The sequence below is a fragment of the Cricetulus griseus genome, assembly GCF_003668045.3.
Source record: "Cricetulus griseus strain 17A/GY chromosome 1 unlocalized genomic scaffold, alternate assembly CriGri-PICRH-1.0 chr1_0, whole genome shotgun sequence".
Taxonomy (NCBI): domain Eukaryota; kingdom Metazoa; phylum Chordata; class Mammalia; order Rodentia; family Cricetidae; genus Cricetulus; species Cricetulus griseus.
The window spans coordinates 223,133,439-223,159,252 of NW_023276806.1; the positions used below are offsets into that span (position 1 = coordinate 223,133,439).

Sequence of the window (25,814 nt, forward strand, 5' to 3'; positions counted from 1 at the left end):
AAATTTTCAACTGATATTTGCTGAATACATGACAGATGGATGGACCGACAGAATGAAAAAGAGATTGACCTGACTGCCATGTCCTTCCCATTTTCAACTTTCACTCTCTGTGTAACATGCGTGCGTAGTAAATATAGATGTCTTCTTCAAACAAAGTTGAAATTTGCTATTGGAATTTTTGTTTCACAGCAAACCACAGATGAAACATAATGAGGGACCGGAACGATTGCCCAGTGGTTTGGAGCACTTGCTGCTCTTTCAGAGGACCCAGGTTCAATTGCCAACACCTACACTCAATGGTTTATAACTGCCTGCAGCTCCAGCTCTAAGGGATTCGATCCCTTCTTCTGGCTTCTGAGGGTTCCACACACAGGTGGCTGACATTCACACAGACACATACATTTACAAAATTCATCTTAAAAATAGAGCATAATGATAGCTATTTATGTTTTAAAGAACTAATTCCCTTAAATTCTCAGTTACCAAAACAAATCTTCCATCTACTGAAAGAAATAAAATTCTTGGGAAGTTTGTAGATCACCCTGCCTGAAAATCCTGTCATTCTGTATTCTTAGAATTAGCTATTGAGGAACCGGTAGAATGAATTTATCTTGCACCTCATTCTTGCAGACAGTGACTCCAGGTGGACTTGGGGAACCTAGGTTTGGTTACCAGAGAGATCCAGGGCTCGGCTTTCTGCAGCCATAATGATCAGGAATGGACAAGAGGCTCCAACACTCCCTGACCTGTAGGAGGTGGGCTAGGCTTTTCCTTCTGATTCTTCCAGATGGACTTCTAGGCCCTCTCTTCTTTTTCTAGAGAAGGACAGCTAATTTTATCTTTATCTGTGACTGACACTGCCTTAGTCACTCACTGAGAAGCAGTACAAAAGCCAGTGGGGGGATGAAAACAACCCAAAATAGATCTTTCTTCAACTGATTTGTATCAGGGTTATAAACAATTTGGAGTATGATGGCAAAGGAGACAGGCAAGAGCTTGTAGGCAATGAGAACAAAGCGCCCCTCCCCCACATCTGTAGTCTGTATACTAAAGCAAACATCCTGGAAGCCCTCAAAAGCCTTTGCCAGATGTTTGCCTTCCCTCTTTCCCCTCTCAGGTACCTGCACCTTGCATTCTGCCCTAGCTGTTACCTCCATTCTTGCAGGGAACATGTTATAATGCAAATCAGTGCTGCCAACATGACTCATTATTTTCCTCTCACAATGGAATATGATCACATCAATTATGTGTCAGTCAGCTTCTAAATGCAAACCTTTGTCGCACTGACCTCACTCTGCTTTTGTAGTGTCAGGGTTCTCCTGACGTTTATCCATTGAGCTTGCTCCCCACATCTCTCACCTATTATCTTTTCACTCCAGCACCTTCTCAGACCTCCCTTCTATGAACCCATTTGACCAGAAAACTCAGGGAGGCTGCACTCCCTGGCACTCACCATTGCTTGTAGTCTGCATCACAGTTGCAGTAGTATTTGGGATCTGTGCAGTTGCGCTCAATACCACAGGCACACTTCTGAATTCCAGGCTCTGAGCCTCCCCAGTAGTAGTGCTTCTCATTGGCTTTGCCAACCCACCAAGTGTAAGGACTTCCATCTGCAGGAAAGGGTAAAGTCACAGTTAGAGAGGGGCCTAAACTGTATCATTATAACATCACCCTTGTCCTCTCTTCCTAGGAGGTACAGCAGCCTCTGATAGACTGAGTGACACATGTCCACCTTTCAAGTAAAATCAGTTCAGTAATAGAAATATTTAATTAAAAAAATCAGAAAGAACATCGAATTTCAAGTTTCTCCTTTGCTGTCTCTATATCTTCTTGGATGCAGCTTTGACATTCAAGTACCTATAATTTAGGTATTAATCCAGTGAGTTGGAATCCTAGAATGCATTGCAGGTATATCGGCCATTTTGCAATATACAACTAACTCCTTAGCTGACTTTGCCTTTCTGTGAACTGATACAAATATGGAAATAAAAGATGACTAAAGCTAAGGGTGGGCTTTGTCATGTCTTAAGTTTGACCTCTTAATTTTATTCATGAAGAACTTTGGTCTAGAAAGGTTAAACCCTACTTTTATTATCCAGTAGATTAACACCCCACATCAAAAGTCTGACACCATATCATACAACACTTGCTATCTTTTATGAAGTCAGCTCTCTTTGTCCACAGCATCCATGTCCATGCAATCAACAAGTTGTGAATCAAAGAGGTTTGGGGCGAAAAAAGACAAAAAAACAAACAAACAAAAAACAAACAAAAAACAAAACAAAACTTGTCTCTGTGCCAACCATACACAGACCTCTCATAGTGATTCCTTTAGTAGCTATGCAATAAGTATTTACATAGCATTTACCTTGCATTAGTGACTAGGACTGATCTAGAGATGCAGCACATTAGAGAATATGTGGGTATATTGGTTGTCCAAAGTGTGATATAAGGAACCTGAATATCTTGTCTACAGATGTTGGCCTCTACCAACCTCTTCCAAATCCCATACCTCTTCCATTCACTTAATCATTCCTTTGCCTGTTCCACAAACTCCATTGTGTTTCCATTGTGTGCCAAACAGTGGAACAATGGAGGAGAAATGCAGGTTGGGGAAACAGATGAGTGAGTGCTGTGAACGAGGGAGAGGCAGTGAGGTAAAGGAGGGCATGGTTAGTGCTTTCTCTGAGCTCTGTCTTGTAGACGCATTGGGCAAGATCTCAGTGAACCAAATGCAAGAGGAAAGGAGTTCTGTATCGAATGGAGCAGCAGGTAAGAATTCATACAGGAGAGTTTTATGTACAGAATTTATGCAGAATCAAGCATGTGCTACTGAGTAAGGCCGGTCGGGGGAGGCAGCAGAAGACAGAGCTAGAAAGCCAATGAGGGCTCAGCTGTAAAGTCTTTGTCCAAATGAGAAATTGTTTCATACTGACTAGTTCTTGCTTTTCAAAGCTTCTTTTCTGCAGCTTAGGAAGCCTGAACTTTATCCTGAGACAATGGGAGGCCACTGAAGAATTTGAAGCAGGGAATCATTACTGTTCAGTTTGGAATTTAAAAATCTAGAGTAAGATACAAGATGAGTTTCCGTGTGCTGAAATCAGGGAGGGCAGATGTGATGTTCTCTTAACAACGAAGAAGGGAGCTAATAGCATGGAATTGAGAGAGGAAGGCGGGAAAGCAGAAAGCATCTGGGATAGCTGGGGGAGCTGGGGTTTGAGAGGGGAGGGGAAGCAGAAGACATTGTGAACTCTGGGCTTCTGGTCTCAGTAACCAAGGACACTGGTATGCTTCATAAGGGTAGGGAAGACATTTTGAAGTTCAACAAACGTTGAAAAAAGATGACGAGTCTGCCACATACTTCAGGCAATTGGATGCAGATATCCAGCCCTGGGAGCATTTCCTGAGCTGAAAGTCTTGCTTCAGGAACCATCAGAGCAAGCTGGAAAACACCCGGAGAAGAAGAGACACAGGTGGGATCTTTAAGACTGTAACAGCGTTGCAAACCATGCTGGGATCCTACAGAAGGCTGCCTTAAGACATGGAAGGAAAATAAACCCACTTAAAGAGAATGGCAGGAAGAAAAGCCTGGAGACAGAAAGGATGAGAGGGGCGACTGAGAAGATGCTAGCCATGGGGCCTTTTTCTTTCATTTTATGTGCTGAGAGCACTCAGTGGGAAACCTTCCTTCTTAACAAATGGTCTAAGTATTTGATTCAGCATGCTAATCATAACTACAGTTGTCCAGAAACACTCTAGGACCCACTCACCTTGTTTAACAGAAACTTTCATTCATCAGCAATGGCCCTGTTTCCTCTATTCCTAGCTCCACTAATATCCATTCTCTTTGATTCTGTGATTTGCTGCTTTGGGATCCTGACACAATTGACACGATGCACTCAGTATGTATGTCAGTACACAATGCAATTTCCTTTCTGCTTTCTCCTTCTGTCAGTCTTCATTCCTATTTTATTGTTTCTATATGGAAATAACTCTATTCTTACATACAAAAGGAAGAAAAATCTGCAATAGGTAAGGATGTGGAAGAATTTGGGGATATCCTAAGAGAACAGATGATAGAGGAGACTAGAAATTATGGGATTAGTGAAGTCAGTGCCAGGCAGCAAGTCAAAGAAGTAATCTATTAAAATCTCTAGGTCTGGGGTGAAATTACTTCCTAAGAGTCTACCTCAACCTGTCCTTTCAGGGTGCTAAGTACACACTTGTACCTGTCAGTGCTCTGAAGAAAGATGTGGGAAAGCCTTACATTCTTCAACTGCCAATTGGGTAATCACGACATCTAAACAAATAATATCCTAATCACCACGATGGAATACGCACACGTTTCTGTGATACTGAGCCGGGTAGTTTTCCTCAAGAACAGTTTTGTTAAAAGGCAGGCAGTTTAAAGCCACTGAAAATGGTTCTGGCTCCAGGGTTGTGTTCCGTGTGATGAGGAAACCAACATTCAAACTTGAAAATGAACAGTCGGATATTCTATTCCATATAAGTACTCACTTAATTTAGAAGGTTTAGTGTTTTCCAGGTTATGTTCATCATGGGGGAACTTAAGAAACTGAACTTGATTTGGTAGGTAGCCAAGAGAGAAAGATTTGACCTCTGTTTCAAAGGGAGAGAGAAGCCTGATCTCTGGGATGATGTGAATATATGCTGTGAATATATGTTTCTCTTACTGGTTGATGGATAAATGCTGATTGGCCAGTAGCCAGGCAGGAAGTATAGGTGATGCTAGCAGACGAGGAGAATTCTTGGGAGAGGACAGAGTGTGAGTCACAAGGGAGATGCCATGTAGCCGCCAAAGGATTAATATGTCCAAGCTTTACCAATAAGCCATAGCCTTATGGCAATACATAGTTTAACAAAAAATGGATTAATAATTAAGAGTGAGCTAGCCAATAAGAAGGCCGAGCCATTTGGGACTGCACAGCTACAGGTCCAAGAGGGACAGAACCTCCATCAACAAGCAGCCACTTTGCAGCTGTGTCCGATCCAGAGGGGCCCTGTCTCAGCAGAGAAGGCATTTGGGTTTGAACTCTGTATTAAAATGATTTTGCTTCAAGGTCTCTTCTCTTTTTGTTAGGGTCAGGGAAAAGTACCAGAGTTTTTATGTTTCCCAATATCAAAGCTATGACCCATGATACCATATTGTTTTTGTATCATCCACAGTTGATATATATATATATATATATATATATATATATATATATATATATGCTTGCAAAGTATCATTTATGGGAAAGTAGAGGTCATTTGGCCTTTGAGCTCTAGTAGGTTTGCTTGAGTCTGTCTCTGGCTGTGTTACCACGGAAAGGGGACTCTGAGAAGATGATGAATCGGCTGTTCATGAGAAGGACTCTGTCTGCAGAGATCCATTGGCTGATGAGAGTTTCAGTATGCTGGAAGGTTGCAGGTCCCGAGGCAATTTTTGTTATGCTAGGCTAAGTTCTAGCTTTCTGGACTAACCCATTCCTTGCCCTCCTCTGTGTCAGAACTAACACCTTGTGACAACAGATGAAAACCTTTAGAACCTATCGACTTAGTGGGCAACCAGTGTCTACCAATCCACCAAGCTAAGAATGCCATCAGACAGCATCTTAGGCCTATATGAAAGCTTCCCTCATTGCGACATACCTGCCTATCTGATATGCCCACTAATGCATTTTAAACTTGCCTTGATTCTGTAAAACTATAAAAAAAAAAAAAAAAAAAAACTGCGAAACTGCTTCCACTTTGGAACATGGAATTTGGGGTTATCTAAATTTGTGTTGCCATGGTCATTCACAATGCCTCCACAGTAAACTATCTTTGGTTTCCTAAAATGATTAAATATGAGAGCTAAAAAGATGAGAGGTGTGGTTGTTGTGTCAACAACAGGAAGCATGCAAAGGCAGGTGGTGCTGGGCTGACCCTGCAAAAGGCACATGGGCCAAACTACACCCTAGCAACATGGAAACTTTACTTCCTTAGCTATTGAACCCAGTTTGAGTATTTCATTTTTTTTTTTTAGTTGAGGATTGACAGATGGTTTGTCTCCCAGTAAATTTTGGTTAGTGCCATTGATTTAGAAAAGTAGGAGGTGTAATACTTTCAGAGGGGTGTACAGGGATAAACCATACACAAATTAAAGTGGAGTTAATGGACTAACCAACAGGAAATGTCTTATTCAGTCCATGCCAAAAATGCTCAGTAAAAGAATTCTGTATCTCAGCCCTTCGGTTTCATATCTGTTCTTTCCAGTGGTCAATTGGAACAATTCAGCACTATGTTCTTCTTGTCATTTCAGACAGTGATAGGAACACATATGACCCAAGAGCTGTCTATGGTTCAATATTCTTTGTGGAAATCAGAACAATGTCAACAAAGGAAGCAAGATAACATTCAGCCTCACCTTCGGAAAGAGACTATGAGATTGGGAGAAGAGAGACAGCTGGTCCCTGGCAACACCTGCAGGGGCTGCCCAGACACTGGGGAAAGGAAGTTCAATTGTCAGGTTTGTTTAGATGCCCAGCAAGAACTCTCAGGTCCATCTGCAAGCCAGGCTCTGCATCGGTAGTGTGTATCTGTGTTTCTACAGGTGGATGTGCATTTTATGTGCTTGTATGTATGCCTGGGTGTGTGTCTTCACCCACAGATCTGAGGTCAACTTTGGGTGTCATTCCTTAGGTGTCTACTTCTTGGTTTTGAGTCAAGGCCTTGAACTCATGGAAGCTATGCTGACTGGTTGGCAAGCATCCCAGGAACCCACCTTCCTAGCGTTGGGATTACTATCCTGCCTCCCTGTTTGTTCTTTGTTCTTAAGTGACATTTGCTCTAGGGATCAAATTCATAGTTTCATGCTGACCCTCCCTCCCAACCCTGCTATCCATTTTGCAAGGAAGATCTTCATTTCACTGCAGGGAAAAACTCTTACTAGACGGCAGGACACGAAGAAGAGTTCTACAGTGGCATTTCCTCTGTTCAGTCTGAAGAGGTGACATGCCACGGATCAGAGGAGAGTCTGAGAGGGACTTGGTTATCAAGCCTCTTCTCCCTTCTCCACCTTTGTTCAAACCCCAACACTGCTGAGGGAAACGCAAAGTTGATGTTACTGCATTCTCTTTCTGAGAAGAATAAATCAAGTCAACAGGAAGTACATGACTTTTGGCATAAGCAAACCAACAAAATGCCAATAAGAAAAACCTTTTCCTGGGCAAAAAAAGAAAGAAATTGTGCCCTTTGTTATTCATACTGGCTAATTTGGCTAAATCACTATAACAAAAAATATATGTTTTATATTCAGCCAGGAAAGAGTGCTTTAATTTTTTTTACAAGTAAAGAACTGCCTCATTTTAATGCTATCCTAATGTAATACTACTTGTCTTTCTTTATAAAACCATTACTTACATATTAATTGGCTTGGGGTAAAGAAAGTTAAAAGCCAATCAGAGTAGAAAGACTTTCTTAAAAAGATAAGAATATGAAGTGGTAAGAAAGAGTTCGGAAACTTGTCCTTAACCTTAGACTATGAAGATTCTAGTTAACTATGTCACTGTATTCAGAATACAGTGAGTCACTGTATTCAGAAGCTACATTCTAGGTTAATGAGATACTGGGTTGTTAAGGTGAGCCACAGTGAATTAAATCTGCCAGGCATGGATGGAATGAAGTCTAATCACTCTGCTGTTTGGATCCACTTCAGATCAAATTGCATCACAGCAAAGAGTTTCTTGGGAGCTGGATGAAGAGAGAAAAGAGGGTACTTCAAGACATAAGGGAACTACAAGTCTTGTTAATAACAAATTGTTGCAGATGTACCAAGACCAAATGCATGGAGACCTCTGAAATGTAGTCTGTACATGGTTTTTTCAGAATGTGTTCTTTAGAATACAGTTCTGTATTATGTGTATGTGAAGCTCAATAGGCTGCTTCACTAGTATATAGACAATCAAACAAGATTCAAGGTCATGTGTGGGACATCTAATGATTTTCATCTGTCCACTTCTAGAAGATGCATAAAACAATGCTCCAAGGCTTCATAGTGCCCCAAATGAAAACTTTTAGCTATTGCCAACTTATCTTTTATGGACTCACAGGAGACTTTAACAAGAGAAAATGGAAGAGCTTCAACTTGCCCAAACCACCATGCTATTAAGTGCCTCCTGCTGGCAGCCATTCTGTTTTTGTATACTGTAAATGTTCAAGGCCTCTAGTTAACAGCTGGGCCCAATCCTTTCAAAGTATTTTGTACTGCATATATTCAGATTGTGATCGGATAGACACACATAAACAGTATGGTGGACCGGACTGGGCAGGAAGGTGCAGTAAAGAATCTATCATCTCAGTCAGAATCCTCCTAAGTAGCTCAGGTTTTGCTGTCTCCCTCTCTTCCATTTTTACCACTGCATGGCCTTGGTTACTCCTCTTCTACCCCCTCAGTGAACAGCATCAACCACTCATCGCATCACAGCCATCAAGTTACAAATGATACGCCCATTAGTTACGGACCCCTGAACTGATTCATTGTGTATGCAGAACACCCTGATACCCGGAAGAACCTTCATTCTAATGAATGCTGTTTATTTAAGGAAGAGAAGATGGGAGAATCTGAGTGACCAGATCCTCCCTGGTGGAGTGGGGTGAAAATTTTGAGTCAATTCAGCTACCAGATGATTCTTCTTCAGATAATCTGGCAGGTTATAGTTTCCAAGAATAGGCAGGAGTTCTCTTTTCCTTCAGTTTGAAATGTACATGATCCAAGGAATTCATGATCCCAGACTAATGGAGATAACGGCTCCTGACCCCAGGAATGGGAAGTGGGAATTGACCACCAGCTCTAGAATTTTCTGGTTTAGAGTCAGTCTTTGACATGTGGAGTTTGTTTTCCTCAATATACTCGCTTTCAAAAAACTGGACTATATGGCCCATGTCTCAAGATTCTTATAGAAGCAAGTGGCCTAGGTAGTGAAGACACCGAGTGAGCACTTCTGGTTACAGTGCCTCTCCTACCCCAACACTGACGGAGATAACACAGAGATGCAGGAACGGGTTTCCTGTTTACCCTGTGTCCTCTGGAGATTCCAGTAAACAATGTAGATTCCCAGGACTACAGGAGGATTAATGTTATGGAAAGAAGCTCAAAGGAAAACATTGAGGTTGTGTTATGATAAGTCTTTCTGCCTCAGACACCCGAGCCCTGCTGCCACTTGGGCGCTTTCCACCAGGCCGCCTGAGTTCTGCCCGCCACCAAGTTAAGGTCCCAAGTAACACACAGAGACTTATATTAGGTACAAATGCTGCTTGGCCAACTGACAAGGATTTCTTACTTGCTAGCTCAGTCTTAAGTATCAACCAAAAAAGACTTATCAGACACCAGTTGCTGGCATCTTCTCTTGCCAGGATCACATGGCAGCTCCAGAGCAGAGAGCAGGAGGAAGAGAAAAAGGGCGACCTCCTGTTTGTGCCTGCTTATATATGAGTCTCCCTGCTATGTCACTTCCTGACTGACTAATAACACTTCTTTACTGCATTTCCAGAATCTTCCTTGACTCCTAACCCCACTTATCTTGCTTTCCTATTGGCCAACAGTACTTTATTTATCAACCAATACACAAACATATACAGAAGGACATTCCCCATCAAGGCTGCCATTGATTGCCTGTGGGGTTTCCTACCAGATAACTTTGTAATATGCTGACCTAGAGAAAGGACACTAATGACTTTAGTTCATTGGACATTTGGAATAGTATGTACAGAAAAAGACCCATGTACCCTTACAGTCTTAACTCATCTTCCAGTGTTGATATAACAAGGTATAAATAATAACCAGGTCTTATATCAGTCAGCTTTTCCTTGCTTGTTATGTAAGAGAAAGGTTTTTATTAGCTCATGTCTTTACAGGTTGCAGCCAATGGTTAGTTGGTCCAGGGCTTTTTAGTCTCATTTCCAAAAAAAAAAAAAAAAGAGAAATCATGGAGGATGGAGAGGACAGGGTGAAACTAGGTCACAGATATTAAGAGGTGGTCATGGTATGTATTATAGAAGCACCTTCCTTTAATTCATATTTTTCAGCATAGTATAGTTATTACCTTTTTATTTTCAATTTCATAGTCATGATCCCTCATTGAAATGGATGTCTTTTACTGGTTAAATTAAACACTTCATAAAAGTAAAGTGAAAAGAATCACACACTTGGTATTTATTATCTTAGATACAGAAGCATGTCATTTAAAGCTCCCTATAATTTTTTGAGAAACCAATGTATTATGTTGTATGACAATATTCTCCTTTGTTTTTCAATCATCTAATTCTATGCCAGCCTCTGTTCGGATAAAGACCAAACAAAAGAATGAATCCAGCAATGTTCTGCTGAGTTCATACTGCAGTGAGGAAAACGCATTATTTGAAAGCTCTGATATAAACATTCAATTTGATCATTAAAGGTGAACATTTTCTCTCTCTGTGATTGAATGTCACTAAACTCATCTGATTTAGGGAAGACTAGAAATAAATGAAGTTGATTAGCTTAAGGTTGTATCTTTCGGAATTACATTGGATTTTGCTTTATCTTCTTGATTCGAATCAGGGCTAAATTTAGAAATGCTGAAATGGGAGTTCAGATTGGACCTGAACTGAAATGTTAATTAATTAATAATTAATTTTACTGAATAATATTTAAATTTATTTTATTGAATTGAACTTAATAGATTTCAATCACAGACCAATTTCACTGAGTAAAAATTTGCTGCAGTTGAATTCAATCATTTGAATCCTATTCAAATGAATTAGATTAATTGGAATGGAACCAAGTGACAGATTTGATGGGAGTTCATAATTCTGGGCAAGCTTTCAGAGAGCAGGAAGGGCCATGTCACTCCAAGTGAAGTTAGCTTGGGTTTTCATTAAGGTCACTGGCATCATGGCCCCTCAGGAGCCTGGTGTGCTTCTTTAGATCAAAGGTCCTGGGGACAAACTATGAATAGTGCTACCAGAGATGGGATGGAGCAGCAGAATAGTATTGGATTCTTTTTATTTCTCTTAATTCTTTTCTTTTATTAAGTACAGTGTGTTTTTTATTTTGTATTAAGAATGCTGGAAGATTGATAGTTCTGGAAGTTGTTAATAACTTTTAAATTTTTAACTAAAATGTAATCATAATAATTTCCTACTCTACCTTTCTTCCTTCTAAACCCTCCCATGTATTGCCATTTCTTCTACCCCATCTCAAATCCATGGCCTCTTTTTCTTTTTGTTATATACACATGTATATATGCCAATAAAGATATAAAAGCAACCTGTTGCTTCCATTCAGTGTTGTTAATGCTGGTCTGTTTCCTTGTTTTCAGCTGCTATCCCTTCACATTCCTCATGTCCTAATACAGTGGTTATGATCTACTGTTCCGTGCTAACCTCACTGTCCTTGAGGGTTTCCCATGAATGGTTATGGTGTTACTGCCACTTAAAGCAAAATAGTTTATGTTCATGTCTAAGGGAGTTTCTGTCCACTTAACCATCTGCTAAGATTTTTTAAATTATTGTTAGTGATTTTTGTCAAATCATTTGTCAGGTCTTAAGTTTTTCACCTTGTACAATTTATAGATATTTTCTGATAATTTCAGAAACTATAATGTCATCATATATCACACACACACACACACACACACACACACACACACACACACACACACACTATACATAGAGAGAGAGAGGGAGGGGAGGAGGGAGGGAGGCCTTGTTACTTGGTTTAGGAATTTTGTGACTGTGTACATGAGTGCCATTGGTCTATAAGTTCCCCTTGTGTTGCTATCATTATGTTTTTGGCTTCAAGCTGATACCAGCCTAAAAGAAAGGGAGATGGAAGTGTCTAATCTATCTTTTAAGACTATTTTAACTTTCAAGTTTCGTGTAGAAATTTTATACATTTGTCACATGCAACATAATGTTTTAGTACAGGTACTCACTGTGGTGTGGCTAAATCAATGTAATTAACATGTGTACCATTCCACATTCTTATCATATTTACATATTCCCAGTGATATTTCTAAATATAACATACCATTATTAACTGAATTGCATAGTAGATGCTTTACTCCTGTCTAACCTTATGTACCCTTTGACAACATTTCCCCCTCTCATCTGAACCACTCCATCCCGTGGTCATCACCATTCAACTCTCTACTTCCATGTGTGCAATATTTTAAATGTCGTCATGTAAATGCAATTGTGTGGTATTTGTCTTTCAGTGTCCGGCTTGTTTCATTCAACATAATGCCCTTAGGTCCATGCATGTTGTTGGACCTCATATTAGATATATTATCCTTATTTTGAAAGGTTGTATAGTGTTTTACTGAGTCTACATATCAAATTTTCTCTACACATTCACTTATTAGCAAATACTTCATTTGATTTCATATCTTGGCTATTATGATAGTGCTTCTACGAACACTTTATTTTTTAAAAACACTTTTAGGACTTGTTTATAATCAATCAATCTATAGATTGTCCACCATAGCTTCCAGGAGATATATATATATATATATATATATATATATATATATATATATGTTTTGTTTGTCTCACTGGCTCTTTTTTATTTTTTATATAATTGAATTACAAACAAGATTGAATTACATGACAATCCCAGTTCCCTTCTCCCTCCCTTCCTCCTCTACCACCCCTCCAACTGAAACCCTACCTATCATATGTCCTTTCTTCTAATCTACACCTGACTCAAAATTTGTTTCCTCATGATCGCTACATCCTTCCTTTTCTTCCCTTCTCACTCTTGTAGCTTCCTCCCCCGGGTAGTATATTTTATGGCTCTTTTCTTACATTTTTTCAGTATCACAGGGTGCTTTTAGGTATCCATGATCAAGAAGACAATGGGCAGACTATTTTCTTTCTTTCATAGGCAATCTGTGTTTTCTATGTGATGGGGATGTTCTCTCATCGTTGGGATCATTGTGCCTCCCTCAACTAAACCTGCATTTGCATCATTTCTTCAGTTTTGTTGAGTTTTCATTCATGGGTCCTAGCATCAAGCCATATCTCCTCCATCTCCTTTTATCCAGAACTCCAGTGACAGTGGTGTCAGATAGGGCCAGTCTCATCTGCTCACTACTCATCTCTCCTTCATATTTGAATGCTGGCTGATTGCTGGAGGATGTCTTTAGATGCCTGCTCCCTATCACTAGTCCTGCTTTTGACAGGTGACAACTGCTATTTATCTCTACCATAAACTTTCAGTTTCATCAATATTTATAACTCTAACTTCATTCTTTCCAAATGCTACTCATAACTTTCCATAGCATCCTGCTTAATCATATTCAGCTTCCTCTTTCTAAAAGGAAGACATTCTGGTGCAATAATTTTAATATCTGAAATATTTACAGGTCTAAAATTGCTATTAGCTCTTTCTGTTGATTCAGAATTATGGTATCTTGCTTCCCCAAACATCTCATGATTAGTGTCTCTCTGAGGTTATGGTCTTTGGAGATGCATCTGTGGAATTCTTTGAGGTCTTATTGTGAGCCTGTTTGATGTTTTGCATTTGCTTTTATCAGATGCCCGAGGACATTTACAACCTGTGACCTCTTTAAAGCAAATTTCAGTTTTGATTTTTCCTAGTGTCCAAATAGGGTGAAATTAAATTATAAACATGTGTCAGATCTTGCTTTTACTATTAATACTTTTGTTTGTGGAAATTTCATACATGTATAAAATTTATTCTGATCATCTCCAACCACCTTCACCCCTTTACCCTCCTCTTATTCCTACTTAGCTGTCGTTCTTCCAAATAATCCCCTTCCACTTCCATGTCTTTTAATGAGGAGTGGGAAGGACTTGTGTATGTAGCCATTTTGTTGTTGTTGTTGTGCAAAGGGATAATTTCCTTTTTTTTTTAAATAAAGTTCAGATCATCAAATTCCTATGCTGTTATCTTTTGAAAAGTGTTTCTAGTTTTGTTTCCTTTCATCTTTTTATGAGAATCTCCGCCCTTGGAAACTGCTTTCCATCAAGAGATTTTAAATGCAACTCTTCGTTTGGCAAGGGCTATTGGTCCCTGTTCAAGCTGTAACACCGAAAGTACAGGTGATAGTGGCTCAGCAGTAGCACAGAGATACAGCTTTTAGTTTTGTTCCTGGCTTGGTTTTGTTCTAAACATCTTTCTTGATTACATCTTTAGAGGGCTTTAAGTATTTCTGTTCAAGCACTCAAGAATGTTTGTGGAGTTTGGTTTCACTATATCCTTTAATTCTATTGTGTTGGATAGTTTTAACATCAACTCAACACCAGCTGAGGTCATTTTGGAAGAGAGAACCTCATTTGAGAAAATATCCCCACCAGACTGGCCTGTGGACAAGCCTGTGGGAAGGCATTTTCTTGAGTGATGATTGATGCAGGGGAGTCTAACTCATTCTGGATAGTGCCACCTCTGAGTTGGTGGTCATGGTAGCTATATGAAAGCAGACAGAGTAAGTCAGATGGAACAAATTAGTAAGTAGTAATTCTCCATGGATTCTGCTTCTACAATCCTGCCTTGTGTTCCTGCTCTGACTTCCCCCAATGATGGATTAATAAGCTCTAAGGTGAAATCAACCCTTCCCTCCCAAGTTGCTTTTGGTCATGATGTTTTACCACAGTAATAGAAACCCAAACTAAGACACCTACCATAGAAGTCTACTAAGGTCCCCTGGTGGGTTTTGATGCTGCTGAAAAGTCAAGCCTATGTGATGGGATAGGAGACGCCATAAGGGACAGGAGAATGGAAGCAGAGGAATCTTTCCATGAAGATGGAGATAAAGATTCAGGGGCATGCTATACACTAGAGACAGAAGCCAACATCTCATAGCAGGGCTGAGTGATCAGACAAATCAGCTAGCCTTGGTGAGTCCAGGTTAGCTAACTAGGAATATTTTGAAAAAATTTTAGTTTCAAAGCAGGGTATTGATTTGAGGGAAGTTATTCAGCTCTATTTTACAGAAGGTAAAATAAAGGTGTCAGTGAGCCCCAGTAGGGTCTTGTTCTGTTTCCTCAGGTCCAATCTGAAAACTTTTATAAGGTGTCTTGGTGTTCAGTGCCCTGCTGCTGGGATACTTCATAGCCAGTAATGCAATGCCAAAATTAGTCCTACACAACAAGCAGTTGTCATGTCTGCTACCCCAACAGCCTCCCAATGGAGAGGCTCTCTGCTCAGCAATGAAGAAATGTGTATCAGGGATCAGCATTAATCCAGTATTCAGCCACCATGGTGGTAACAGAAGCTCAAGATGGAGGAGTCTGTCAGGTAGAGGATGGAGTGAACACAGACACAGGAGGACTTAAAAAACAGGCAACTGTCAAGTGGAAAGCCTCATGGCAATGTGGTTTGAAGAAAGTACACATGTTGGAAACCCGTGTTTGGCTCCATTCCCTGGGCAGCTTTGCACCCATACCCTCTGTGGTAAGCCTCAGTCTGAGCAGAGGATGGTTGCTGCATTGCCGTGTTGTATCATACAATTTCATATTGCCTTATCAAATCTGTTCTTCTCAAGACCGTAGCATGTTGCTAGCTGAAAAATACATCCATTTTATTTTTGTAAAATAGAGAATGACAGTACTTTTTTTTTTTGCACAAAACTCAAGGGCACATGCCATTATTTTTACTGTGTCCATTTTCCTTCAATAAAGCATGATTCTCTATCTCCAGCATTCAGAACACTCCAGCACACTCACAGTGAGCCAGTGAGTGATGAGTCTTCTAGAAAGGCAAAGCTTAACCAAAATAATTGGATTTGAAGAATCTGGAGACCACTGGAAGGGGAAGTTTATATGTAAAATGGTTGAGTTTCATGAGGTCAAGGAGATGAAGTCATAGGCAAACCAATGAGGATGATCAAGACAGAAGAGGCACCTACATCTGTGGAGGGGAACTTAATACTTTAAAGATGTCCAGAGTAGACATGTGGATTTGGCAAGATCATTAGCTTTTGAACATATTTGTAGTTAAAACTAACAGGAGTTAACAAAGAGCAGAAAAGATCAAATGTGTGATGCTTAGACCAATACTGATCAATACTCATCACTATGCTGACTCCTATTCTCCTCCCTCCACTTGCTTTAGTCTGAATAAACCCTACACAAACTGTCTTAGAGAGAAGGCTCCAGCTGAAATTGTTATTTGGAATATGTCCTCATGAAGACCTAACTGCAAAGCCCCCAACAAGATGAGCTTTAAGTCTGATTCATTTGAACCATTTCCGTTTCCTTCTTTCCTACTCCTAACAAATAAAAAATTACCTGATGACACCCAGAATAGCTTTGATCTTAGCCTTTAGGAGCCCTGTTAGTATCAAGACAGCAGTGTGTTATTATCAGGAAAAAAATGCATCCATCTTTCAAAGCAGAGCAAGGCACTGATTTTCTTGTGCAAAATTCAAGGTCATGTGTCAAGCCTTCTGCACAGGTTGGACAGAAACCCTTTGTCATTCATGACATAGCAAATTGGCAGAGTTACACATTATCTATCCATTGCTTGGTCTTTCTCCTGGGAAACTAAGATGCTCATGCCTTTTTCAGTGACACAAGCAGTTAATAAAAGCAGCACAAACTCAAAGCCTTCCAGTCCCACAGAGGAGCAGGAAGATGACACAAAGTTCAATAGCAATGACAAGTGGCAGATTTTTTCAAGTGGGCAAAATGAACACTTATTTACACAGCAAAATAACTAATGATTGCCCCTCCCCATCCCCAGCATCTGTAACAAAAGAGCTAAACACTAAAGCATGGGATTAAATCTTCCTCATATTTATTTAGCTAAAAGATGTTGTATTGGCCTGCAGACTGACCCACTGATTCATATCCCCCAAAGCCTTCATATTCTGTCAGTCACGTTTTTTTTGTTGGGCAACTGATTTTAGTCTGACCACAGTGAATGTGGCAAATTACCAGACATTCAGATGACTAATTATATCAAGATACTTATGAAGGAATAAAACCCTAAACTTACCTAAACCTATTTAATTTCTGATTTTAATTAATTATTCATCTTTGGCATAAACAGATCCATTGGGCCCCATTTTCATAAGCAATCAAGAATGACCTCATTATTGCTGACTGACTGACTTCTTAGTTCAGAAGTTTTGCTCAGGCTATACCAGTCCCCATGTCTGTATACATTCCTTAACCCCCAAGCAGATTTCCAGCTCATGGTTGTACAGGTGCTCTGGATTTCTGCCTATGATAATTTTCTTTTAATATACACAATGATCTTTACTCTTTTCATAGATGTTGCTCAAATGTACCCTTGCTGAAGTTGTTTTCCCTTAACAACTCATGATTAGTTATTTTCTGTAAACTGAAACTTTGTCCTGGAGGGAGGAAAAAGGGTGGTAAGATCAGGAACTAAAGGAAAGAAACAAGGTTCAGGAAGTAAACGAAGCTTGCAAGGTTCTGGAGGTATTCCTTTTATTAGGTTATATAAGCAGAAACATGACTTTCTGATTGGTGACCAGGAATAAAACTTCTTCCTGATCATCTTCTGTGTTTGGGGTGGGCTTTTTGGTGACATTGTTGCTTTTGTGTTATCCCTGATCCTCTAGGGTAATCCCTCAACCCTCACCCATGCTTCTTCAAGTGGCGATAATCATCTCACTGCATCACTAAGCTAGACTTGGATGGTCTGTCATTGGTGCCTTGTCTCAGGTGAAGAGATGCTTGTTCATGGTTCCCTAGGAAAACTCACATGGTTAAAATCCCAGCACTTGGGAGGCAGAGGCAGGCAGATCTCTGTGAGTTCAAGACCAGCCTCGTCTACAAGAGCTAGTTCCAGGATATCCTACAAAACCACAGAGAAACCCTGTCTCAGAAAATAAAAACAAAAACAAAAAAAGCAAAACAAAACAAAAAAAAAAACAAACCCAAAATTCCTCACTTTTTTTTATCCTACCCATTGTCTTCTTTATTTGCATTGAAACATGCCTGGTACTACATTCTCATGCTCACTTTGTTTCCTCTCCTCTCTTACAACAGAGAGTAACATCTATTCGAGCCAGGCTTTTGTTTATGTTACCGATAACAGCACTGTTCACAGTAGGCGCCCAATAAATATTTTTAAATATGTGAATAGAAATTCTCCTCTTGTTTCCCATCCAAACAAAGTAAAGAAAATAGAAAAAAAGTCACAAATGCAACCAGAATCCTGACATTTGGGGTTTTTTTATTGTGCTACTTTAGCCATTTCTTGGTACATCTCTTTGTAAGCTGATTTCACATGATCCAATCTGATGATTGCTTATCAGTCCCACCAGGTCTCAGTGGATGCAACAAATACCGAATTTTCTTCTTTATAAAATGTGCATCTATTATGGCCCTTAGGTAGCCACCTCTGATGATGTATTTGAAATGTCTGCAACCAATTTCTGCTTCATCAGCTTTCTTCTAATAGCAAGAAGGACTTTTGGGTATCCTGACCTTATATGATGCTCTCCTTCTCTTCTTAACATTATTGGAATCAATTTTTAATTACTTTTAACCTGGCTTTTCGGGAAGCTTAATAATCTACCAGTTATGGCTATTCTTGGTTGTCAGCTTGTCTATATTGGAATTAAATAAAATCCAAGTGGCTGGGTACATCTGTGGGAGATTTTTCTTAAATCATTTAAAGTAGTCCACCTTGAATCTGGATTTTTGAGGTGTAGTCTGAACCACACTTTCTTCTGTGGCTGATCTAAAGGACATAGGATAAGGCAGTTCTTTCTCTTTGCCAGTTTGCTCTTTCTCTCACTGGCAAGTTCATGTCTTTCCTGGTATTAGAGTCTACTTCTTCAGGATTCCAGTATATTCTGAAGCCCTGCTGAGACATCCAGCTTTACTGAAGAACTTTTGGATTCTTGGACTTTTCATTAGTAGACAGCCATTTTTTGGACTAGCTGTATCATATGTATGGATATATATGTTCCTTTAGAGAACCCCGACTAACGTACTGATGGTATCTTGCACTGATTTAAAGGCAAATCAGAGATTTAGATTGACAGTGACTTCTAAGTTGTACTACAAAGACTGACTTGACAAAGGAGAGTGGAGACTGAGCTGTCTGTGATCTGCTTGTTAGGGTTGGTGAAACTAATTGCTCTACAGAAAAAAGGTCTCATCTGAGCAGTTACCCAGCTTTCTAGGTTCTGGGAAACCACAGGATAGTCCCCAGTCAGGGCAATTGAACCTGGTTTTCTACACCAGCTCTGTCTGTCATGCTGTGCAGTTATATCAGTGTTTAGAATTGTGACCCGAGGAAAGATGAAACAGGAAGTAAATTTAAAATTGTGTGCAGTCTGTTAAATTTATGAAGATAGATAAATCTCAGTTTGAAGAAACTAAGAAAAAAATAAATCACTAAACTTATTTGTAGGTACAAATTTTAAACCTATTAAACTCTTCATTTGCAAGAAAACTCATTTGGGGGACACTGGCTTGGGTTCTCTCCTCTACTTCCTATGTGTTTGGGGATTAGAAGAATATTACAATTAAGGCTGAGAGCTTGGAAGGTCTTACCACAAGAGATTAGGCTTTCTCCAGGAATCTCCCTCTGGAAGAAGGAAGAGCTAAAGCCTGGTGCAGAGCTCCTCACTGTGAAAGGGACTCTCCACAGTTCTGACAACTCGTCTGAAGCCCTTGATGGACCCACTGGACCCGAGACAGTGAAGACAGGCAAGATCACACCTTGGCTAGTGCTAAGTGCTCCTTAGTTATGCACACATTTGACTTTATTTCAACATTAACCCAAGTGAAGGCCAAAAATGGACACTGAGGTGCATGCAGGTGTATCACTGGGTTTTTGTATGTTTGTTTTACCTCCCTGTATGACCACATGGAATAAATATCCTTTTCCTTATTATTTTGTCTCTTTAATATTTGAGTATGGGAATGGGCGACTGACTATGGTTTCTTAGGGGATTCTAGGTTCCAGGCTCTGCCCTTAACAATTTCAGTAACAATCAGAGGCTTGACATAGACTTGACTTTCTCTTAACTTGATTGGGCTACATTGGAAGTTTTATATCTAGAAGGCTATGAAGCCTACACGTTCTGTGACGGGAGTGATAAAAGCCCCCAAGGTTCTCAGTAGGTCAGTGCCCTCTAACTCTGGACATAAACCAGTGTTAAGCATCTCCCAATGGAGAAAGCAATTGGTCCTGATTCTGGCTGCTTTTGAACAGAAATGGGGAAAACCTCCTCCTTCCCACTTTGCATTCAAGACCTTGCAGGCTCCAGACTTGGCTGGGAAACAAGAGTTCTCTGAAGAACAGTGCAATAAGCATTAGGAGATCAGGGTTCTTTTCCACCTCACTATCACTAGAGGCTTCTATTTCTTCCTTTCTTAAGCTCTTTCTTGCTATGTAGCATGGGGGTATGGAATTTCTGGCTTTAGTACTTGCCTGAGACCTTTATCGTTTTTTAAAGACTTAATTCATATCCAGTTTCCCTACTTTTTCCAAATTTCATGTATTATAGTATCATCCCCTTACTTTCCCCCGACTCCCACCAATAAATAGCCTTGTCTTTCCTTCCATAGGGAAGCCACTATGTATTCTGCAAGCAGTTTCTTATCCAAGATTTCTCTGAATCTCATTGGTAGAGAGGTCTCCTGTCACACACATGTTGATGAAAACTTGTCCTTCTGTGGAAGTTCTTGTCACTTGCTGAAGAACCAGCTTACTTTCTTGAGTGCAAAGAATGAGAACCACCTTGCTCTGATACATAATGTATATTATGTATTGCTTGTGTTTTTCTGTAGCTTCTTTTCCATTGTGAGACATCTGAGTGTCTTTATTGTTGGCTCCATGAACTCAGCCTCAAGGTTTTGCTTTCTACAAAGTTCCTTTCACTACCCCCTACCTTCCATCTCAACTCCAGTCTTCTGTGCCTAGCAACATTAAGTAGAGATTCTGCATTGTGATTGGTCTTGATAGCTAGCACGATAGGATTGTTATCCTTAAAGCAAACCTCTAGGGTAGGTCAGTGAGCCTATTTTCAGATAGGCATGCCTGGGGAAGGAGGAGCCATCCTGGATGTAGACAGTAGCATTCCATAGGCAGAGTTCTGAACTCAATAAAAAGGAGACAGCAAGTGAAACCTCAGCATTCTTCTTTCTCTGACTTCTGACTATGGGAACAGTGTGTCCATCTGCTTCAGGTCCTTGCTGCCAAGCCTTCCCTTACCATGGGCTGTTACCTGAAACTGTAAGACAAAAATAACCTTCCCACCCATAAGTCTATTTCATCAGGTACTTTGTCACTGCAGTGAAAATATCAGTAATATACAGAGGTGCCTCAACTTCACTTGCCTCAGGATTCCATTTTTCTCAGGAACATCCATGTGTATGGATTGGTGTTTGTTATCCAAGGATCTATGACACTCATGTTCATTCTTCAACCACTGCCCTTTATAATGCACAGAAAACTCGGGACATTAGAAGAAAACTCATCATCTTTCTGTTAGCAGGCATTCCTCTTTATAGAGGTGCCCCCCCATGTCTGGTCCTATGTTAAAATCTCTCCTCTTACTCCTGCCCACTGGCTGGTCTTGTTCTGGGGTGGAAATCTATCTTCTTTAAGGTATATTCTCTCATGTGTTCTGCCTTCTTCTTGAAATTTTTTCAGTGGCATTTAAGATTGATAGTGCATTCTTCCAGAAAAAGAAAGGGTGAACAACCTCAATTCAATGGCTCTTCGCCACCAGGCAACACCTCATTTCCATTCCTAAACAGCAGATTCTCCTAGAATTATCTATCATTTCCCGGGTATTTTTGTTTCACTATCTCCTGTTTGCTTTTTAACAACTACTATGGGGAGCAGATTTTCCAACTACTCTATGGAAATAGCCTTTGGGAAAGTAACCCCTCTGTTTTCAAATATTGTGTGAATTTTCCCTGGGAGGTGACAGAAATGCCTATTTACCCCTTGGATGGACCCAAGAATGAATTCTGTTCAAATCTAGATTGAGAGCCAATAAATTTATTGGGGTTATTTGCTGGAGCACAGGTGAGGGGGGAGTGATTCAGACCCAGCAGCATTACTACAAAGTCCTATCCACAAACAGACATTGACAAATGGAGGCTACATCACTGGAGCTCAATCTTGGCCTGTTTTCTACCTTACAGGTACTCTATTGCTTGCTAGGGGCTGGTGCTTGCTTATGCGCAGTTGGTGGGGAGGAGCAAGTGAAATTTGAAACACAGGTAGGTTCTGATGGCATTCCCCCTTCTATAAGGGAATTGTAATTAGGCTGATCTTGTGAGACTCTCCCTTGTGCATAATCTCAGTAGCTTTGATTTCAAGATGATGGTCATACCATGCCTTCTTGACTTGTGTCTTGATACCTATACAGAATCCTATTTCTCTGATGGCTGTTCATACCCACAATGAGAATCTTAACACTTATCAATTTGATTCAAGTCTGCATTATCCAACATGTCTGTTTGTCTGCACCCCTCTCTTTATTTTTCTCCCCCTCCTTTTCCTGTGCAGTAGTGTATTTCATCCTTTGTCCTTCAATAGGCACAAGTTCTCATTTACACACTTAATCCAGTTCTCTGGCTGGGAGATGGTATCTTGGCAATACAGACATTGTATTGTATATAAGTAGCCTTGGGTTTGATCTTTAGCATTGAAAATAATAATGGAGCATGATTGTCCATGCCTTTAATCCCAGCATTTGGGAGTCAGAGGCAGGCAGATCTCTGTGAGTTCCAGGCCAGCCAGGACTGTTACACAGAAAAACCCTGTCTGAAAAACAACACAAAACAAAACCAATCCATCTTTCCATCTTGAGTCTCTGATTTTTAGACAGTTCCAACTGTTTATTTGGTATCTCTCCTTGGCTATCTCAAGCTCAATTCAACTGAACTTAAGAGTTGCAGATTTTCTATCTAAACATGGTAACTATTTTTTGTTGTTCTTGTTCATTTTGGCTCTCAGTAGCTGAACCAAACTTACCCACCTTGCTACTTATTAATAACTTTGCCTAAGAACTGGCACACACAAGACCTTGTCTATCACCTCTATTGCCCATTTCAAGCACTCTTCTTTTCACAGGACTGGTATGCTAGGCAGTGTTGAACAGACCTCTGGAGAAAAGTGTGATGTTCATCTAATATCTGTGCTACTTCTGAAGAAATCCCTCCTTTGCCTAGCTGTGAGTGCCAGAATGAACACTGTAGCTGCAGGAGAGAAAGGTGTTTATCCCATTTAGGTGAGGCATAGTAGAGCTGGATGTCATCACCAGTATTTTTTCTATGTTTAAACCTCATTTTTCAAGCTGTGGTTGAACAGCAGGCACAGACCTTTCCTCTGCCTGCCATTACCCACCTAAGAAAACACATAGGTAAAGGAAGACGCAGCCTCTCTGTGTAGTAATGGGAGCCCTCCCCACAACCATTTCCACTCATCTCTTACCAATGAGGCCCATGGAGACCGTGAAAGTGGGCAAAGAATTTTATATGCTCCTAAATCCTCCTGTTTACTTCGGAGCATGTGTTTCTCTTCGGCATCACTCATCTCAATAATATATGGTTTCAGAGACACAATTTCATGCAGATGCAAGAGAAATAGGACAACAAATTCAAAGCTCCCCTTGCTATCAGTCTTTTGATTAAAGTGCCCTTTCCAGAGAGGCAAACATGACACTTCTCTCAGCCCCTTCACGGACTTACTGAACAACTAGATTGCTGCATTTTTATTACAGGGCCGTGTCTGCCCTTGTATAAAATTGTTTTGACCTTTGGATGAGCATGTATTAAAAAAAAAAAAGAACACAACTCCCATCTTTCTCTAGAATTAGTAAGCTATAATCAAAACCGGAAGGCAAGTTTGTCACATCTGATTGGCACCTGGAAGAGTCACAGAAAATGCTTGTTGACAACTTCATGTTGCTCTTGGTAAGAGCTGCCATGTGACCTTGTGTCAGAACTCCAGCCCTATGGAAATGACTCCTTCCCCGTCAGAGTTCAGTAGCAGCTTCTCCAGCCAAGGCTGCCTTGTTATTTTACAGAGACTCACAAACCCAGGAATGATATTCAGACCGGAAAGGAAGCTGTCAGAAAACCCCATATGTATCAATTTGCCACTTTGCAAGTTGAAAGCACCTAAAAATTACCATGCTCAGAAATGGCCACACATTGTGTTAGGGTGAACTGCTAAGGACTGTGAAATTGCTGCTTCCCACATTATTGAGGACAAAAGAAAGGGGCTCTTCAACAGCAACTCTGGATAGCAATAGACTGATAGACATGGCTTACAGCAAATAATAATAATGATGATGATAAAACCGTAATGGAGTCAGCTCCAGAGGGAGTATACCTCCTGAATGCAATTGGCAGGATATTAACTAATGTCTTGATTGAACCCTGTCAGAAGGAAGCCGGCAAGAGCAATATTGAATATGATGCTGAAACAGCCCGAGAGCTTCAATTTGGTAAGAATTTACTCGGTTGTATTATGGCCTGTCACCATCAGATGTAAAAGAAAACCATCTCACATTGTATATTCTCAAAAGGATTTAATATATACTACCCAATTCTGCCTAGGATGAGACCAGAATGATTTTAAAATAATCTAAAGCTATCTTTCCCCTCTTCTCTATAAGAAACAAAGAAAGATTAGTAAGCGGGTAATAATAACCAGCCAACTTTAACACATTAAACTTGAGTGAATTACTCTCTAAATCTGCAAAAGTGTCTGTTAAGAATGCAGGGATATATTTGAGTTTTTAAGAGAGGGAAAATAAACCCCATAAAGATTACTATAAAAGTGGATAAACAAATAGTAATTTCCTTTCAAGGAAAACAAAAACACAAAAGCAACTCATACCAGCACCAAATGATCAGCAAAGACCATGGGATGACAAAGTCAAACATGTCTCTGCAAGCTGTAGAAGAATAGAATTCACTTGGCATATTCCTTGACTGAAAGATAAAATAGTCCTTTTTCCTCATCAATAGTTTCCAGCCTTTCTGATCACACAGCTCTGCTTCATTTCAGGCAGCATTCAAATATCTCATATAATCCTTCAGAAACAATTTGTGGAATACATATTATTCATGGGATTGTTGAAAATATGTTACCCTTAAAGGTGGCACCTTGACACACCAGCAAACAATGGAAACAGAACTGCAGAGAATCCCTTTGCTACTTTTCTACTGAGGTGACCCAGAAAACCTGTCTGAACATCCCTGGAAAGTAGGCCATAGGACCCTCACTCCGTGGGAGCCCTCCTCCTAACAAGAGGGAGAGGGTATCCTCACCTCTGAAGACATTAACACAAATACTTTGCTGGGTTCCTCTGTTAGCTACCCCTGCTCATCTGACCATGCTTCCTCATTGCTCCCCTCATTATGAGATGAAGCATAAGGTAGACATACTTTTCCCATCTCCTGGAACATTGGTCTATGAAGGCTATCTTGCCATATGTAATTTGTATTGAGTAATCTGCTAATTCTTAGAAAATTTATAGGATTTTTAGCACTCCTTATTCCTTGTGGTTCGTTGGGGCTAGAGGAAGGGGATACAATATAATTTTATTTCAATGATTTCCCCCATGGGATGTCTCACTCTCTCTGAGGAGTGGATGGGGGTGAGATGGGGAGATGGTGGGAGAATGGGAAGACAGGAGGAAGAAGGAGCTGGGATTGGTATGTAAAATAAGATTGCTTTAATTTAAATAAAAATTAAAATTAAAAAGAGAATAAAATGAACTCAGTTTACTTGGGAGATACAAATTACAAACAAACTAAATACAATTACACCTTTTATCCTCATTTGTTGCTGGTAGAAGTGTAAATTGACC

General features: G+C 40.1%; 1 protein-coding gene across 1 annotated transcript in view; it reads right to left on the minus strand.

Annotated features, from left to right (window-relative positions):
* The window catches only part of Cntnap2 (contactin associated protein 2), a 1,481,094-nt gene that overhangs the window by 474,768 nt on the left and 980,512 nt on the right, over positions 1-25,814 (minus strand). The window contains exon 14 of the mRNA XM_035451404.1: positions 1,454-1,610. Within this exon, the coding sequence (XP_035307295.1) occupies positions 1,454-1,610 (157 nt within the window). The remainder of the gene's footprint in view (positions 1-1,453; positions 1,611-25,814) is intronic.